The sequence below is a fragment of the Grammomys surdaster genome, unplaced genomic scaffold (genome assembly GCF_004785775.1).
Source record: "Grammomys surdaster isolate TR1022 unplaced genomic scaffold, NIH_TR_1.0 344, whole genome shotgun sequence".
Taxonomy (NCBI): domain Eukaryota; kingdom Metazoa; phylum Chordata; class Mammalia; order Rodentia; family Muridae; genus Grammomys; species Grammomys surdaster.
Genome location: NW_021604763.1, coordinates 727,608 through 747,802, shown reverse-complemented (window position 1 = coordinate 747,802; position 20,195 = coordinate 727,608). Strand labels below are relative to the sequence as shown.

The 20,195-nt window shown below is 40.3% G+C and overlaps 1 protein-coding gene across 1 annotated transcript in view; it reads left to right on the top strand.

Moving 5' to 3' along the window:
* Kif24 (kinesin family member 24) overlaps positions 1 to 20,195 on the top strand; it is a 68,590-nt gene that overhangs the window by 36,316 nt on the left and 12,079 nt on the right. Inside the window, exons 3-8 of the mRNA XM_028779113.1 lie at positions 637 to 820; positions 7,724 to 7,821; positions 8,683 to 8,898; positions 14,667 to 14,754; positions 18,283 to 18,404; positions 19,195 to 19,300. Of these exons, the coding sequence (XP_028634946.1) occupies positions 637 to 820; positions 7,724 to 7,821; positions 8,683 to 8,898; positions 14,667 to 14,754; positions 18,283 to 18,404; positions 19,195 to 19,300 (814 nt within the window). The remainder of the gene's footprint in view (positions 1 to 636; positions 821 to 7,723; positions 7,822 to 8,682; positions 8,899 to 14,666; positions 14,755 to 18,282; positions 18,405 to 19,194; positions 19,301 to 20,195) is intronic.

Genomic DNA, 20,195 nt, shown 5'->3' with positions numbered 1-20,195 from the left:
CTTCCTTCCTTCCCCCCTCCCTCCCTCCCTCCTTCCCTCCCTCCCTCCCTTCCTTCCTTCTTTGCTTCCTTTTCTCTTATTTTTCTTTTCTTTTCCTCCTCTTCCTCCTCCTCTACCTCTTCCTCTTCTTCCTCCTCCTCTTCTTCTTTGGTATGGCAGAGAATGAGGTGGTACAGGTTAGAGATGGAAACCAGGAGCTAGCTAGTAAAAAACTTTCATTGCTGACATTTAATGTGGAATTATTTACATGAATTTGGCATATAGGTGTCATAGGTCTGTAATCCCAGCACATGGGAGATGGAGGCAAGAGGAACTACAGGCTAGCCTTCACTACAATTAGTGAGACCTGTCTCAAAACTTGGATTTGATGGTACATACCTGTAGTCCCAACACTCGGGAAGCTAGGGTAAAAAGTTAGGGCCAGCCTGAGCTACATAGCAAGTTCTACACCCTTTGAGTTACAAAGTGAAACTTTGTCTCAAAACAAAACCAACAAACCAAACAAGCAAAAAATATAAATAATTATATTAAAACCCCAAATATATTAAAGATACTCAAAATGTACTGAGACTTTGACTGTTTAAGTAATTGAATCCTTTTCTTAAAAATTAAAGTCTATTTGCAAACATATATCAGACAGATCACCTCAGAGAATCCTTGGACTGAAATGGAGAAAATCAGAGTCTGTGTTCGAAAACGACCTTTAGGCGTAAGGGAAGTACGTCGTGGAGAAGTTAATATTATTACTGTAGAAGATAAAGAAACTCTACTTGTACATGAGAAAAAAGAAGCAGTTGACCTTACACAATATATTCTTCAGGTAGGATCTTTCACTTATTGTGTTTCAAACTAATATTTCCAAGTATGTCAGTTTTTTACTTTATATTTAAATGGCTGTTCTAAAATCCAATTTCTGGTTCAGATATTGATTATTTAATGTTTTTTTGTTTGCTTGATTTTTTTTATTTATTTTGAGATAGGATCTCACCCCTGCTAGAACTAAAAGAGAGCCAACTGCCTCTGCTTCTCAAATGCTGGGACTAATGATGTGTGCCACTGAGCCCAGCACTTGATTTTTATTCTATGTTATTGATACCTTGGTCCTTCATTCTTTAAAAATGTAGTGGGATTATGATGTACATAGTTAAAAACCATAATTTCTACATTATGCAATGAAGCTGTACCATATATTCACTTAGCATATTTATGTGAATTAGCAAAATCAAGGGTACGGATGAGAGAATAAAAAAATAAAAAGAAATAAATAAAAGGAACTTGTCAGTAATTATTGATGACCAGTTGCTGAGAGTGTATGTCAGGGCTGAGCTCTTGTTTGTATTTTAAGCAAACACCTCACTATGTAGCCCTGGTTGTCATAGAATTTGTTAGGCATACCAGGATAGACTTGAACTTGCAGCTATCCTCCTGCCTCTTTCTACTGAGTTACTAGGATGGACAGACATGTGCTTTCCATGCTTAGCAGGAAAGAGAGCAGGAAATGTCAACTTATCACTCTACTGAGTGTGAGTTTTGTTAAGGCAGGGTATGACTCTATAGTCCAAGCTGGCCTGAAACTTTCTGTAGCTTATGCTGGCCTTGCATTCATGACTTTTCTGATTGAGCGTCCTGAGTGCTGTTACAGGTATATACCAGTATGCCCAGGTCTTGAGTGAGTATGAATCTTCTATTTAATAATGGATAATACATTTTCACATTTAACATATAAGGGTTTAATAAAATACTGCTCAGTTGCATAAAAAAATTTTAAACTATGAAAAAAGTTTGGTGTTGAACTTATTCCAAGTTAGCAAGTACCCATGCATCAATTCTAATTTAGAAGCAACAGACACCACAAATGAGGAAATCATATAATCACAGTATGTTAAGATTTTGGAATCTTAGGGGCTAAGGAAATAGCTACACAAGCATAAGGAGCTGAGTTCAGATCCCAGCCCCCACTTTAGAAACTGAACATTGTGGCAGATAGCTGTGACCCCCAACACTGGGAGACAGAAACAAGAGACAGGCTTTCTGGCCAGTCTACCCAATTGATGAGCCTTGGGTCTAGTGAAAGATCTTGTTTGAAAAAATGAGATTCAGAGTGATAAGGATGCCCAACGTCAGTCTCTGGCCTTCATGTGTGCATGCACAGGTGTGTGCACACAGATTTTGGAACTCAGAGTTTCTTCTACTCTGAATCTGCCTTCTCTTAGTCTGCCTTCATAACCATTCATATTGAACATTCATTCTTTCTCTTGTTCAGTTACAAAATGCAGTGACTAGTAACAAGAAAAATGTGGTGATTAATAGGCTGTGCTAGCAGTTCACCTTAGTCAGCTGCAATATTATTCTATTGCAGTAAATCTTCTCACACTGAAGTCAGATTGTTGAAACTTACCCTTTCTTTCAAACTTACATTGTTCTTACAAAAATTAAGTTTCACGGTGGCATCTAGAGTAATCCCATAGTCTTCCTATGGGCAATAAATTACTAGGGCACTGTATAGCCAACCCAATCATTTTAACAGCGCCATTGATTGTTGATCAATGCACAGTCTATTAGGTTTCCGTGGGAGATACTTACTTTGAAGATAGTCTAAATGATCAATTAGCTGTAAGGCTAGTTAGTTTCATGGCTGCTATGGGCATAGTAATAGCTCTGTCCAGTCACCGTCCACCCAAAGCCTCCTTAATGATGCTTCAGTCACAGCAGCTCCTCAGGAGGCATCATGTTATCTTTTGTATTTTTCCATTATCCCCAAACACAATAACCTTACTCCTTTGTCATTGCCACTGATCAATATGTATTGAATATCCATAGATTGCATGGCAGTTTCTCTGCTGTTGAACTGTGGACCTCTGCTCTCATAGGTCAGAGTCCTTACTTGTCAATACTATGATATAAAAATATTTCTTTTTCCTTCCTTTAAAAGAAGTCTGTATTGAACTTGATGCTAAATAAAAGTGATCCCAGTTCTTTAGGTTTTATTTTGAAACTTGCTCAGGTAGTAAAACAGAAAATTTGCTTACATAGTTAAATAACCTATCTTTTCCAATCAAGAATGTCTACCACATACCCGTTAAAAATTTTATGCAAGCACAATAACTCAAAAAAACAAAACTAATTATCTTCCTTTCTAAATCATTTCTTTTTGTCTTTCTTTCTCTTTTGTTTTTGTTTGATTGTTTTGTTTGACTTTTAAATTCCATCCCTGACAAATACTGGAAATTTAATTCAGGGCCTCATAGTGCTAGGAAAATATTTTACCACTGAACCACATCCCAAGCTCTACTCTACTCTCCGGTTTAAAAAAGAAATTCCTGTATTTATGTATGTATTTATTTATCTATTTATTTCTTTATTGAGAGAATGTATCACTACCTAGTCTGCTGGCTTGGTATTTACTCTGAAGCCCAGGTTATATACTTGTGATCCTCTTGCTTTGGCAACTCATTACAGGCAAGTACTACTGGTCTTTTGAATTTCTACAGGGCTCTCGAGTTGGCTCAGTGGTTAAGAGTACTCACTGTTCTTCCAGAGGATTTGAATTCAGTCCTAACACCTGTGTTAGCTACCTCACATCTGTCTGTAAGGCTAGTTCCAGGGGATCCAGTACACTCTTCTGGCTTCAGTGAGCATCTGGAGACATGTGATAGACACTCAAACACATCAGTAAAAAATAAATTTGTAAAGGGACTCCAGGATTCACTGGACCAACAGAAGGCCTGTGGTTTGGGTGTTTAAGACATAGTCTCACTATATAGCTCTGGCTGTCCTAGAACTCACTATGTAGACCAGGCTGGCCTTGACTTAAAGAGCTCTACCTGCCTCTGCCTCCCTAGTGCTGGGATTAAAGCCATTCCTGGCTATTTGTGTCATTTTTATATTGATATTTTTATGTACAAAGGTGGGATAGATGTTGAATAGGTATATGTTGAATAGATATATTTTGATCACTTTCTTTGGTCTCATATTTAGCCATAAAGTAGAGGACTGAATGGATCTGGAAAGTATATTAATATGGTAACCCAGACTCAGAAAGACAACTCGCATATATCCCCTCTCTAGTTTTAGTATGTGTGCTGCTGAAGCAAGTGACACGTCTTCTCTCTCATACGCACATCTTAGTGTTGAATTTTTAAATATGTGTGTATGGGGTAGATAGAACTAAAAGGGGGCCATGGGTTAAGGAAAGAGGAGAAGGCATGAAGACATAAGGTGCTTACTAGAGGTGGAGCAGAAAGATGGGAAAAGAAAGAGGAAGGAGGATACTTAAAAATGATGTTGACAGACAGCTGGGGAGTCACTGAAGACAAGTGTCGGGGTTTCTTTTGGATACAGTAAATATGTTTTTTTGTTTTTGTTTTTGTTTTTTTGGTTTTTTTTTTTTTTTTTTTTGGTTTTTTGAGACAGGGTTTCTCTGTGTAGTCCTGGCTGTCCTGGAACTCACTCTGTAGACCAGGCTAGCCTCGAACTCTCAAACTCAGAAATCCACCTGCCTCTGCCTCCCAAGTGCTGGGATTAAAGGTGTGCACCACCACCGCCCAGCTGGTAAATATGTTCTAGAAGTAGATTATGCTGATTGTTGGATGGCCCTTTGTGTATACTAAAAATGTATATTTTGAATGAAAAGTGATATGGTTGACATTTCACATGATTCTGACATCTCTTATCCCAGCAAAAATTTATCTACAATGTGTTGTTTACTCCTGTACTGTGTAACAAACTGGTTTCACATGGAAGCAATTCAGGTTTGTATTCCTGCATAAGAGTTTGTTCCTCAGTCGGGCAGTGGTGGCGCACGCCTTTGATCCCAGCACTTGGGAGGCAGAGGCAGGCTGATTTCTGAGTTTGTGGCCAGCCTGGTCCACAGAGTGAGTTCCAGGACAGCCAGGGCTACACAGAGAAACCCTGTCTCGAAAAACCAAAAAAAAAAAAAAAAAGTTTGTTCCTCTCTGAATTTAATTCATTCACAATCCTTTGTGTATTATGTAATTAAAATATAAATTTTCATTTAAGGAAAATGTTATGTTCAAATGTTATGTTGAAAACTGCCATAATAAAACTATTATTTTGTGTGCGGATTAAAAATTAACAAACAAAAGCATGAATGCTAAAAACATTTAGCATGGGAGCCAGGAAGATGACTCAGTGAGTGAGCACCTTGCTGTGCAAGCATGAGGACCTGAGTAAAAGCCAGCATGACTGTACACACTCATAACACCATTACTGTGGGCTGTGACAGCCAGATCCCAGGAGTTCATTGACCAGCCAACCTAGAAATGGCAGCTTTTAGTTCAGTGTGAAACTCTCACTCAAAGCAGTAAGGTAAAGAGTGATAGAGGAAGACACCTGATGTCCTCCTCCAGCCTCTGTATATACACTTCCATGTATACAACTCGAACTTCCCCAACACACACGCACACGCAGGCAGACAGACAGACAGACAGACAGACAGACAGATGGTGGTCTTGAACTGGTGGTGTACCTGAGATGACCTTGAATTCCTGATCCTCTTGGTTCCACCTCCCAAGTGCTGGGATCCTAGGCACATGCAACCCCACTCCTGCTTTTACTCCAAGCTACAGACTGAAGCCTTGGATTTTATGCATGCAAAGCAAGCATTCTACCAACTGAACTACATATCCAGCCTGGATCTTTAATCATTCTTCAGATTCATTCTCTAACATTACTATGTTTGGTGACTTTGTGAATGGTAAACTTGGCTCTGTGATCTCAGTTTCTTCTCAAATGACCTAATTTCCATCCAGCGTAGTATAATAGTACATAAAAGGTCATTGAACCTGGGGAAGAATGAGCCAAATTAAATTTGCCAAAGTGCAGTTTTCTCGATCTGGCTATACAATTATCTAATTGAATAATTAGAGCAGGTTCAAAATGAGGCAGAAGATAGGCCCTAATCTCACTCATTCTGCGGTAACTGTCATTCTGCTGTAGTCAGCTTGAACTTGCTAAACTTTCCTACTCAGGTGTAGGTGTGTTACCATCATGGTAAACCTTGAAGTTATGCAAAAATTTCAGCTTTTGAATTACTGCTTTGCAGAGACCCAGTGTAATGAGATCACCCTGGTTTTTTATTTGTAGCCCCTTCTGTCATATCCAGTCATTTGTCTTTTTGTTTTGTTTTGTTTTCCCATTGTTGTCCCTTCCGACTTTATCAGTGAGTGACTGGAGTCTAGTCACAATGTAGTCTCATTGTGAACTCAGATTTATCTTGCAGTGAAATAGCTTAGATCATCCTTCTCCTTTGTAAAATTCTTTACTGTGCCCTCATTGTTTCTGAATTGTTTTCCTAACCCTTTTAAGGCTAATGTTCAGGACTCCTAGTACTTAACCCTAACTCAACTATTCTAGCACTGTATCACTCTTCCGTTTACCAGAGTCCTGTATTTCAGTTGTCCTGGGTGTTTGCTGTTTTCCTACACAGAAACTAGTTAATTCATCGTGCTTTCTTTCTTTGGCCTTTTGCTTATACTTCTGTCTGTATCTCCGTCTCTCCTCCCGTCTCTAGCTCTCACACCACCACATCCAGTCTCATAATATCTTTCTCAAGCAGAAGAATTACACTGAATTATATACTCCCTCCACTCCTTCGCAAGACTTTTCATAGAAAGGACTTGAGGAAAGGGGTATATAGAAACTCTAACTTTGTTCAGTTTTTCTTTAAAAATGCTCAAAAATTATTGTTAAAATAAAAATAAGGCTTGATGCCGGGCGGTGGTGGCACACACCTTTAATCCCAGCACTTGGGAGGCAGAGGCAGGTGGATTTCTGAGTTCGAGGCCAGCCTGGTCTACAGAGTGAGTTCCAGGACAGCCAGGGCTACACAGAGAAACCCTGCCTCGAAAAAACTAAAAAAAAAAAAAAAAAAAAGGCTTGGAATGCAGTTATCCTGGTAGAGTGCCTGCATGAAACTCTGGGTTTAGTCCACAACACCACATAAACCAGGCAGGGTGGTACATTCATGTAAAATTCTAGCACTTAGGAGGCAAAGGCAGGAGAATCAGAAGTTCAAGGTCATCCTTGGTTGTATAACTTCCAAGTCAGCTTGGAACACATAAGACCATGTCTCAAAATAGTAATAACAATAATCAAACAGATCCATTAAAACAAACATTGTGACTTTCCCTATAGCTAAATACTTAATAACTCCCAACTCAGAGTATCAGGAGACACTGAAGACCGGGCACAGTACCACAGCTATCAGGGTACATACTCATTCATTTTACCTTTCTATTAAAGTTCTTCTCAGCACCTTCAGGAGTGGAGTGGGATAGTTCTTTACCTCTGGGCTCCTCCAGGCTCCTGTTACAGTGTACATACACCAGCTAACAGTGAATGTTTATAGAACTACAAGTTAAGTTGATCCTTAGAATTCACCCAAATTTTCATATTTATTGGCCTTGCCAAGTCTGTAAGATAACCCTTATAGAATTCATTTCCTTTCCTAGACTCAATTATATTCATCAGTTTACTTCCCTTAAGAGAGAGCAAAGTTATTACACTGTAAGAACATGTACTGACAGCAGTAGGAAGCAGAAAAGGACAGTCATTTAACAGTTACTGGTTGTTTATTTCTCTGAGTTTGTCAGTCAGTTACTTCCTATTGCTTAGAAATGTGTTTAGCCCTTCCCACGTATTAATAAAATAGTGGTGGTGGAAATGCACATGGATTGCTATAAAAATCAAGTTTATTTTTCAGCATGTTTTTTATTTTGATGAAGTCTTTGGTGAGGCATGCAGCAATCAAGATGTATACCTGAAGACAGCTCACCCCCTCATTCAGCATATCTTCAATGGGTGAGCCAGATTGATTGCTTCTTTTACTTTTAGTTTTCTATTCTCCATGAGCTCCATTAATACATGAATGCCTTTCTAGTTCTTTTGAATTAAATATGAATTTATGCTATAGCCTAATGAACTTAATTAGACTCTTCTGGATTCATTTGATTTACTAACTAGTGAGAAATTTGTAACAAAATTTCCTTTTACACTGGAGATAGTGTTTCTGTTTCCTGGCTAAATAAAAGCTATCAATAGCTTAATTTTGTATCTTCAAAATAAAAGATGTAAGAGGTTGTATTTAGCTTGAACTTTGACATTTCTAAGCACTTGGAAGACTGAGGTGGGAAAATAGACACAGGTTCAAGGTCAGCCTGGTCTACATGGTGAGCTCCAAGGGCCTAGGCTAGCCTGGATTGCAGTTAGAACTGTCACAAAAATAACAAAAGTAAAACATAGAATGCGAAGGAAAAGAGACAAAATCTCTAGGATACATTAAAGCATCTTATGTGGTAAGTGCTCGTTGGTGTGTGTGTGTGTGTGTGTGTGTGTGTGTGTGTGTGTGTGTGTGCTGGGAATCAAACTCACTGCCTCCTGCATGCAGGACAAGCACTCTACAAACTGAGCTGTATATACTCTAGCTCAAGTGGCCTTCAAAGTCATTATTTTCTCATATTCAACAGTTATCTTATGTAGTATTATCAATTCTGTAAAATAATTCCTTTAAGAAAACATATTTTGGTTTGGGGATGTTTTTAAATATATTTTTATATGTTAAATTTCTTCAAGGATTCTTTTTCTTCCTGACTTGTCATTACACATCTCTATGTAAATTATTCTTTAAATACTTATAAATAATTGTAATGATTCTTTCCTTAGAGGCAATGCCACCTGCTTTGCATATGGACAGACAGGTGCGGGGAAAACCTATACCATGATAGGAACTCATCAAAACCCAGGATTGTATGCTCTGGCTGCCAAAGATATCTTCAGGCAGCTGAAAGTATCCCAGCCAAGAAGGAATCTCTTTGTGTGGATCAGCTTCTATGAGATCTACTGTGGACAACTCTATGACCTCCTAAATAGAAGAAAACGGTACTAGATAAGAGTGAGAAAGAAGCCTTTTGGTCTGTACATTCCTGTTGGAGCCAGAGCTCCATGGAATCACTTTGATCACATGGCTTTAATGAGAGACATTTTTGTGAAGTAGCAGTCTCTGGCATGGGTTGATCTTTCTTCTCCCTCTTTCCCTTTCCTGTTTTGAGATTGTCTGGCTGTAGTCTTGTCTCATGTAGAACTTGCTGGTTTGCCTGGGCAGCCTTGAACTTGTGATCATCCTGACTCAGCTTCCCAAGTGATGGGATTAAAGACTTTTGCCACTATGCCCAGCTTGGATACATAGTTTTTAAACTGATAATTCAGCTAGAAAAAAAGGTTTATTAGGCACCTATTAAGACCTTTTCAGTGCTGAGGTTTGAACCTAGAGCCTTACACATGCTTTGCAAGCATTCTGCCGCTGGATTACATTTTCAGTTCCTGCTAATTTTTTTTTTTTTAAAGAACAGTATTATAGTATCTATCAAGACTCCTCCCCCTTTTCCCTGTGAAAAAGATAACTTTCAGAAAGTTAGGAAATCAACATGTATTTAAATATTTTCCCGCCGGGCGGTGGCGCACACCTTTAATCCCAGCACTTGGGAGGCAGAGGCAGGCAGATTTCTGAGTTCGAGAGTTCGAGGCTAGCCTGGTCTACAGAGTGAGTTCCAGGACAGCCAGGGCTACACAGAGGAAACCCTGTCTCAAAAAAAAAACAAAAAACAAACAAACAAAAAAACCAAATAAATATTTTCCCTTTAAATAATGTTAGTGTAAACTTAATGACAGCTTTCTGAAACTGGCATAAAAAAAAAGTCTTTTTCTTCACATTCAACCCTTTAAAAGTATTTATTTATTTTTATTTTATGCAGGTATTTTGCCTGCATGTATTTGTGTGCATGTTTGGTACCTACGGAGGCCAGAAGAGGGCATCAGAATCCCTGGAACTGGAGTTATGGATAGTTGTTAGCTACTGTGTGAGTGCTGGAAACCAAACCTAAGTCCTCTGGAAGAGCAGCCATTGCTCTTAAATTACATTTGCATTTCTTTATTTTGTGAGCCTGTATGTACGTGTATGTATGTAGGTGTACATGTGTCATGATGAGCATGCAGAGGTCAAAGGACAACTTGTAGGAGTCATTTCTCTACCATGTGGGTCTAAGGCAACAGTTGTGAAGGATCAACTAGCTGGAGGACAGAAAGGTGAGAGGAAGGTAAAGGATTGCATAACAGAATGAACTGCACCTGGTGTGTACGGGGAGAGCGAGTTAAGCCTGGTGGAAGGCTAAGAAAGCCTGGCTGGTGCCACAGCAAAGGTACACAAACCGTTGTGGAGCTGTCCAATGTGACATTCTTGTTCATGTGCTTCAGGCAAGTGGTGGAATAAGGTGTAGGAACAGGTCGTGTCTAGTCAGGAGACCACAGAAGAGGCTCCAGCAGGGAGGGCACTAGTGTACTGAGTAGCGTAACTGAATAAGCCAGCAGGTGGGCTGTGAGCCATCATTGTACTGCTGACCATTCCAAAAAAATTATGCAGGTTTGTCCCAGCTGAGAGGAAGTACAGAGTTCATCTCAGACATTGCTATCCAGGGCAGTTTTCTCACTCACCATCTCTGTAATAGTTAACTCAATTATGGCTTTTCTTCCAACCCCAGGCACCCTCATTAAAAGTCTTTTCCAAGTTGTGGATGTAGCTATGTGGTAGGAACACTTAACCGAGCATGCACAAGGCCCCGAATTCAATCCTCAGTATGAAAAAAAAAGAGAGAGAGAGAGAGAGAGAGAAAAGAACTTTCCCCCAGGAATGGTGGCTTAACCCTGCAAACTAGCATTCAGCAGACTGAGATACGAAGATCAGAAATTCAAAGCCAGCCTGGACTACACAGGGACAGCCTGGACTACACAGGGACACTGCCTCGTCTCTAACCCCCCCAAGCTCTTTGTCGTTATAATACCTACTTCTTTAAGCAAAAGTTTTAATGAATTATCCAAATTATCACCCTAAGTATTTGTATTCTTCAATAGTAAACAAAGGATGAGAATACACTAACTGTGTTGAAGTCTTTTTTTTAACAATCTTATATTACATTTTATTTATTTTGTGTGCTAAGCCATTTCACCAGCCCTTGCTCTGTTTTGTTGCTGCGTATGGTGTATAGTTTCATGTCAAACTAACACAAGCTAAAGTTACCTGAGAGGAGGGAACTTGAAGGAAGAAAATGCTTTCATAATATTGGGGCTGTAGGCAAGCCTGCAAGGCATTTTCTTGGTTGTGGGTAGTGCCATCCCTGGGCTGGTGGTCCTGGGTTCTGTAAGAAAGCAGGCTGAGCAAGCCAGGGGAAGCAAGCCAGTAAGCAGCACCCCTCCATGGCCTCTGAGTCAGTTCCTGCCCTTTCTGCTTTTTATTGTCAACTGTGAGTGAAATAAACCTTTTCCTCCCCAGGTTGCTTTTGGTCCTAGTGTTTAATTACAGCAACAAGAACTCTAATACACTATGAAAGATCCACACTTACTCTGTAAGGTCTTGGGCTCTGGGGCCTGTTTGTTTTTATACCTGGTTAACCTTTCTGGGGTTCTGTAAAGTGCTGTCCCTGATGATACTCTTTCATATATTTACTTGCTTATCTTATGCTTTTAAATAAGATCTTTTGCAAGCCAGGTGTGGCAACTCATCCCTTTAATTTCAGCACTTGGAAGGCAGAGGCACAAAGGCTACTGCAAGTTTGAGGCTGTCCTGATCTATATAGTGAGTTCCAAGCTAGTCTGGGCTGTACACTAAGACTTTGTGTTTGTTTATTTGTTTGTTTGTTCAAACTAAGAGGACTAGTGAAATGCCTTAGTTGGTAGAGGTGCCTGCTACCAACCCTGACAGTCTGGGTTTGATCCTGAAGCCCACATAGTGAAATAGTGGGTTCCTTCTAAGTCCTGTGTTTGTTTGTTCTCTCTTTCTTTCTTTCTTTCTTTCTTTCTTTCTTTCTTTCTTTCTTTCTTTCTTTCTTTCTTTCTTTCCTTCCTTCCTTCCTTCCTTCCTTCCTTCCTTCCTTCCTTCCTCCTCTCCTTCTTTCTGTATAAAATGAAGCTTATTCGGGGCATGGCAAGTGGGGGTTGAGAAGAGAGTAGAAGCAGAGAAAGAGAGGGGACAGAGAAAAACAAAGGTGGGGGGAAGGAGGTGAGGTAAGCCCCAAGAGACCAAAAGAGGGCATTCACTTCTTTTGGGGGCGGGGGGTGTTTGAGACAGTTTCTCTGTGTGGCCATGGTTGTCCTGGAGCTCACTTTGTAGACCAGGCAGGCTTCAAACTCAGAGATCTGTCAACCTCTGCCTCCCAAGTGCTAGGACTAAAGGTAGGTGCCACTATGCCCAGTTTAAATTCACTTCTTAAACTAGGAAATAAAGCCTAAGCAATTTTAAGAAATCCTAAATGCAGAAAATAAGTTGTTTTCATAGACTTACCTAAAAAAGGATAAAAATATAAATTTTAAAAAATATTTTTAGGGCTAGAGCGATGGCTAAATGATTAGGAACACCGGCTGCTCTTCCAGAGGTCCTGAGTTCATTTCCCAGCAACCACATGGTGGCTCACGACCACCTGTAATGGGATCTGCTGCCCTCTTCTGGGGTGTCTGAAGACAGCAACAGTGTACTCACATACATAAAATAAATAAATCTTTTTTTGTTTTGTTTTGGTTTTTGGTTTTTGGTTTTTTGTTTTTTGGTTTTTTTTCAAGACAGGGTTTCTCTGTGTAGCCCTGGCTGTCCTGGAACTCACTCTGTAGACCAGGCTAGCCTCGAACTCTCGAACTCAGAAATCCGACTGCCTCTGCCTCCCAAGTGCTGGGATTAAAGGCGTGCACCACCACCGCCCAGCAAATAAATAAATCTTAACTAAATAAAGTCGAAGAGGGTGTTGGATCCTCTGGAGCTGAAGTTATAGGTATCTATTCACCTGATTCACCTGATGTGAATTCTGGATTTCAAACTTAGGTCCTGGAAGATCAGTAAGAGTTCTTAACTATTGAGTTCTTAACTACAGAAATGTTATTTTTATGCATGTATGTATATACTTATGTGAGTTTATGTGCACCATGTATGTGCCAGGTATCCACAGAGGCCAGAGGGAGTCAGATTCCTTAGGATTGTGGGTACAGGCAGTTGTGAACTACCTGATGGGGGTGCTGGGAACTAAACCTGAGTTCTTGACAAAACCAATTAAGTACTCTTCACCACTGAGCCAGGTCTTCAGTCTCAGAAATATAATTCTTTTGTTTGTTTGTTTGGTTTGGTTTTTTTCGAGACAGGGTTTCTCTGTGTAGCCCTGGGTGTCCTGGAACTCACTCTGTAGACCAGGCTGGCCTCGAACTCAGAAATCCACCTGCCTCTGCCTCCCAAGTGCTGGGATTAAAGGTGTGCGCCACCACCACCCAGCCAGAAATATGATTCTTAATCACAGGATTTATAAATCTAGCAGTACATTCAATACTGTCTTGTATGAACCTTTCTAGGGTGAACATCTCAGAGCTTAAGTTGAGGTAGTGTATTCAAGAGTGATGTGGGGAGGTGGTTTTTTCTTTTATTCAGAAGTGTAGTTCTGTGCCTGTTTTCTGAGAGATCATGGGCACTGGCAACACGATTTCTCTTACTATTCTGTAAAGTTTGGAAACTTAGATTGAGAAAAAAATATTTTTTGTTTTTTGTTTGTTTTTCAGAAAGTGTCTCACTCTGTAGCCCTAGCTAGCCTAGAATATACCATGAAGCCCAAGCAGGCCTTAAACTCACAGAGATATGTCTGCCTCACCACTGCAAACCCCTCCCCCTCCTTTTTTTTATTTTTAGAAACTAATTCATTCTCTTTCAATATCTTTCTCTGCTACATAAGAGAATTTCATACTTAGCCTTAATCAGTATCTTACTAAAGGGTAAAAGTAATTTTGGAATATTGAGAAGATTTAATACTTGCTGTTGGTATACCTGATTTAATATCAGTGGTAGTCCATAATCATTTGCCACCCTATTTGTAGGCCTGGAGTGTTCAGGTGCAGCATCCCCTCCCTTGCCTTCTGATAAGAATCACATGGCTGTACTCTTAGTACTTAGGTGACTGAGGCAGGAGGATCACAAGTTGCAAGCTAGCTTGAATCACATAGTAAGACCCTGTCTCAAATAAAACAAAATTATGTATCAGGAATCCTTCTGTTACAAGTTAAAAAAAAATCCACTTCTACTTTTTTTATTTAGGGAAATCATTAGCTCAGATAACTTGGAAGCCTTCAGGATATTCTGATCTCTCACTCCAGGATAATGGTGCAGTTACTCTGTATCTCTGCTCTACCTCTATCTGTTAGCTTTATCCTGAAGCTAGTTCTTTGTAGATACAAATGGCGGCTGCTGCTGCCAGGATCACATGCTTTCTCTTCAAGAGAGAAAAGGAGAGCCCCTAACAAGCAAAGGCCGAAACTCTAGGTTGATTAGATAGCAAAGGTCCTGCCCTATCCACCACTGCACTAGTTACTAGCCAGGATTACGCCTTCAGGGATTAGAATATGTCTGGGTTTTATGCTCATTCTTTTGGTTTTAATAAAAAACACTGATTTGTTTACAAGGAAGGACCAGCTCGGTAGTCTGAAGCTGGTTAGTGAAGAAGTAGGGCTGGGGAGGGAAGCATACCCATTCTATCCAAATGAAAAACGACTATATAATGGAAGATCCATAGACTGTTTTGGAAAGGCAAGACACACCCAGTGTCATACCAGCTACGTTTTTGCATCTGCAGGCTCTTCGCAAGAGAAGATAGCAAGCATGTGGTGCAGATAGCTGGCCTTCGAGAGCTCCAAGTGGACAGTGTGGAACTTCTCCTACAGGTAATTCCTTTCTCCTCACACCTAGAGCAGCCTCAGGCCAGGGAAAACCTTGATTTTGCTTCCTGGCAACTGATGGCTCAGATGAAAGGACACGTTTACAGTTGTGATGTTTGAGCCATTTTATGAAGATAGCTTATTTCTCTACAGCATCAGAGAGTGGGAGGTAGGGTATGTGGCACAAACAAATGCGTGGCAAAGATGCTCTTGAGCTGGCTTCAAAGGCTGTGATTATATTTTCTGTGGCTATGGGCTTAAGAGAAAAGGTTCTTTGCTAAAGGCAAGGGTGCTTATTTTAAATAAATTTTTAATAAGAAATACTTTCACATGCTCTTAAAATCCAAAGAATTAGGAAATTCCCTTTCCATTCCCTTTTCCTGAGGCAACTAATTTTATTAGTTTTTATGTATGCTTCCAAAGGAATTTTGAAGTCTGCTTCGTTTTATTAGAAGTTATCCGTTTGTTATAACAAAAGTAATATTCTCTCACTATTACCCATTACAGCAATATATAAAAAGATAGAAAGAGTCCTTTTATTTTACTATCTCCAGCACACAAACGCTGACTATATGATATCCGTGGTTAATTGCTTGTTCAGAGGTCATTTATTGATTTATGTACAAATATCTTTTTAGTGAACCTTCTTTTAATGATCCTTAGCCTGTCTTTCTTGGGGAAGTAGATGCTGGGGACCAAACCCAGAGCTTGCAACACACTAAGCAAGCACTCTGCCGCTGAGCTCTGGGCTCAACCCTGGCTTTACATTAGTTTGTTCATAGGTCTTTTTCCTTGATTAAAAAAGTACCTTAACTTTTTTTTTTTTTTTTTTTTAGATAAGGTCTTATGTAGCTCAGTCTGACTTCTAACTTACTGTGTAACTAAGAATGACCTTGAACTTCTTATCCTCAGGTCTTTACCTCAACTAAAATGATTACAGGAGTGAGCCACCAGACTTAGCTCTTTGTTTTGTTTTGTTTTGTTTTGTTTTGTTTTGTTTTGTTTTGTTTTGTTGAGACAGGGTTTCTATGTTAAAAAAAAAAAAAAAAAAAGCCCTGGCTTTCATGGAGCTCACTATGTAGACCAGGCTGGTCTACTGTCTGCCTGCCTCTATCTACCGATTTCTGGGTTGTTTTGTTTTGTTTTGTTTTGTTTCCCGAGACAGGGTTTCTCTGTATATCTCTGGCTGTCCTGGAACTCACTCTGTAGACCAGGCTGGCCTCGAACTCAGAAATCCACCTGCCTCTGCCCCCCAAGTGCTGGGATTAAAGGTGTGCACCACCACTGCCCGGCTCAGTTTTTCTTAAAGTAAAGAAAGATACCCACTAAATCAATATGTTTATGGCAGTATCTTCTGAATTGTTTGCCTAAAACTGAGCACTTACAGAGCTGTTTACCCACAAATAATAAGGTATTTGGGGAAATTTTTTTAAGTGCTTTTGAAAACAAACTATTAAGAATTGCCAGTAATGATGGCTCTTGCCTTTAATCCTAGTACTTGGGAAGCTGAGGCAGGAGGATTATAAGCCAGGCCAATCTAGGCTATGTAGTGAGACAAGAAAGAGAGGGGAGTTGATGGGGAGACTTGACTGTATTGGGGCTGGAAGGATGGTTCAACAGTTAGGAGCACTTACTGCTTTTGTAGAAGACCTGGATTTGATTCCCAGCACCCATGTTGGATAGCTCACAACCACTGTAACTCCAGTTCATGTGGATCCAACACCTCTGTCCTCCCTGGACACCTGTTCTCAAGTGCACATACTCACATACCAATATACATAATTAGAAATAAAAATAAGTCTTAAAGAGACATTGTGTGAAATGGTAAGGTAACTAATAATTTGTAATAGCTTAGTTTCTGAGTCTGTTTTCCCCAAGATAAATAGATAAATTTTACTTATCTCTGAAGACTGAGATTCAAAATGTGTGTTTAATCACATTCCTTGGGATCTAAAAATCTGAAGATAGCATCTGTGTGAGTATTGTGGTAGATCACCTAAGGGCCCTTTTCTAGTGATCACAAAGGCAGGGACAGAACAAAGGGGTGGTGGCTCTGAGCATTCCCAGGCTGCCCGCAGTGCCCACTGCTATGGAGTCAGAAAGAGATTGGCTAGGAGTCTGAGGTGACTCTAGCCCTTGGGATTCCTTTTTTTTTTTTTTGGTTTTTCGAGACAGGGTTTCTCTGTGTAGCCCTGGCTGTCCTGGAACTCACTATGCAGACCAGGCCAGCCTTGAACTCACAGCCTTTGTCTTCTAAATGCTGGGATTAGTGAAACATTCTTTTTTGTTTTGAGGCTGGTTCTGATTGAGCTTGCCATGTAGCCTAGGATGACCTTAAACTTCCCGATTCTCCTATCTCACCTCCTAATGGATAGGACTGCAGGTATGTACAGTGCCAAAACCAGAGTTTGTACATGCTGGGCAGGCATGTACCAACTAATTATATTTCCAACCCAGAATGTTGTTGGATTTTGGGGGTTTGTTTTTGGTGTTTTGGTTTGGTTTGGTTGGTTTGGTTTTTGTTTTTTGGAGACAGGGTTTCTCTGTGTAACAGAACTTATTTTTAATTAGTTTTAAAAAAAAAAAAAAAGCTGGGTGGTGGTGGCGCACGCTTTTGATCCCAGCACTTGGGAGGGAGAGGCCGGCGGATTTCTGAGTTCGAGGCCAGCCTGGTCTACAGAGTGAGTCTCAGGACAGCCAGGGCTACACAGAGAAACCCTGTCTCGAGAAAAAAAAAAAAAAAAAAAAAAGAAAAGAAAAAGAAAAAAAGAATCTGCCCCTACTCGATGAGGTATTTTGAAGCTTGTTGTTGAGTTTGATTCTGTATTTGGACTTTCAATTTGGAAAACTTGACTGTGTTCAATATGATACAAATTAAATTTTTGGGAGACTAGGCAGTGATATGCTCGTATATAGACTATATTTTCATTGCTTGGAGCTAGAGCCTGAGACTTCTCCCCTTCTCCACTCCTTTGTAGCCAAAAGGTCCCAATTAGTCTTGACTCCCAGACAGGGATAAGAGGGAGTATTGAAGTCAAGGGACATTATAGGCACAGGAAATAACTCACTTCGCTGTTCCTGAATATCAGGCTTGTCCTCCTTCATGCCTGTATCCTGGAATAGTAGGTGGATGTCATCAGTCATGCTGTGATGTACATTTCTGTCTTTTGATTCACTTACTAAGATAAATGAATACTATGAGACCTTGCTTTGGAGCCAAGTTTTGCCCTGGGGATCTTAGTTAGGCTAGATTCATCAAAGATATTAAAAAGAGTGCATAAAATTAAGAAGTAAATTAGCTCTTGAGCCATTGAATGTTCTCCCACAAGATTAGTATTCTCCATGGTTCTCGCTGCTGTTGTTACTTATGCTGTATAATTTAGTATCTGGGCAGCCTTCCACCTGGACATCAAATACTTCAGTATGCTAACAAAATTACATGCCAACTCTCTACTGCTTACTTAGCCAACCTTTTGGAGCCAGAAGACTTTGTTTTCTCCCAAAGAAAGTCATCCTATGGATTTTGTTTTTTAGGTGATCTTAAAGGGCAGCAAGGAGCGTAGCACGGGGGCCACTGGCGTCAACACAGACTCCTCCCGCTCCCATGCTATCATCCAAATTCAGATCAAAGATTCAGCCAAGAGGACATTTGGCAGGTGAGCTGGAACTATGTGGAGAATTGCATTGTCTGCCTTTCCATATGTGACTTTGAAATATATATGCTCTACCTGGGACACCCTACCACCTTGGGTCTTTATTGCAGGGATAGAGAGTAGGTTGTTAGCCTTGAAATTAATCATTGTATAAAGTGCCATCAGTTGATTAACCATGAAGTAATGACCTATTGTTGGTCAACCCAAAGTTATTAAAAGGGACATTGATTGCTTCTAATGTGAAACACAGTATCAGCAGGGAAACAGCAAGGAATGTATCTCAGAGAGCTTGCAGGCTATAAATGGGGGTGAGGGAATCCATTCTTCTTGAGAGAAGACATAGGACAATTGGATGCATTCATTGCTTCTCTGGTGCTATCTTAGCAAACTCTGCCATGCTGATGGATGAGCCTGTCTCACCTCTGAGTAATGAGTCATTCTCTTCTTTTTCATCCTTTCTTGTTAGAAAACAGCCAATAAAACTTTCTATTTAATTATCTAAGTAGTCACCTAACTGATTTGTATTATGGTCACCAGGCCCTTGTGGGGAAATGCTTTATTAATTTCAGTCATACTTTCTCACAAATGAGAAGAGCCAATGGAAGTGTCTGAGTGAACAGTGCCAGCTCCAGCTGACACATCAGGATCTTGTGATGTTTTTGGAAGGCTAACAATAATGTCTTGTCTTGTCTGAGGGTGAGCTGTGCTCCATTCCTTCCCAAGGTTACAAAATGTCAGCTAATATGGAAATAAACCAAAGCCCCGAAGAAGTTGTTCCTGCTGTGTTTTTTAGGATCTCTTTCATTGACTTGGCTGGAAGTGAGAGAGCAGCAGATGCCAGGGACTCAGACAGACAGACAAAGATGGAAGGTGCGGAGATCAACCAGAGTCTTCTGGCTGTGAGTTGCTTAGAATCTAAAAATCCCTGTTTTGAGAGATTTTGCCCTAATGTGAAGCCAGTCACTGAAGCTGGGAAAATCAGAAGGGCAGCACGCATGCTCTCACTTGACAGTGGAAGTCCTGAGCTGGATGGCGGGTCCAGGCAGCCTCTGCCCAGTGCAAGGCAGCTCTTCTTTCTACCCTGTTTCTTTTCCTCAGTCCCTACCAATTAGAAAGAAAAATGTTTCTGCAGTTGCTACATGGCTGAGAAAGCTTTTTCCTACTCCCTAAAATTTAAAATATGCTTCAAGGATGCAAATGTAGAAAGTAGTATATCTCAGATACTCGTCACTCAGTTTCAACAGTTGAAAACTTAACCAGGGCCAGGAGGGTGGCTTAACAGGAAAAGGTACTTGCTGCCTAGCCTGACATCCAGGGTATGATCTCTGGGACCCACATGGAAGAAAGATAGCAACTCATATAAGCTGTCCTCTAACTGCCACCTTGTGCACCATGACACACATGCCACCATACACATGTACACACAAAATAAATCAATATAAAAACTGAAGAACATAAGCAGCCCCATCCTTCCCATAGTTGATTACTTTACGTTATTATCACTGTGTGTGTGTGTGTGTGTATATGGGCACATACATACATGGCAAACGTGTGGAGGTCAGAGGAAAACTTTTGGGACTTGGTTTTCATGGATTCCAGGGACCTACCTCAGGTGGTCAGGCTTGTGTGGCAAGATGCCTAGTGCCATCTTGACAACTCCTGGTTGGATTAAAGGAAACCCTATTCGTTGGGCCCTTTTTATATATACTCCATAATCTCAAAGGGATGCTTTATTTTTTTTAATAATATATCTGTAATAAAATTTGTCATACTTTTTTTTTTTTTTTTTTTTTT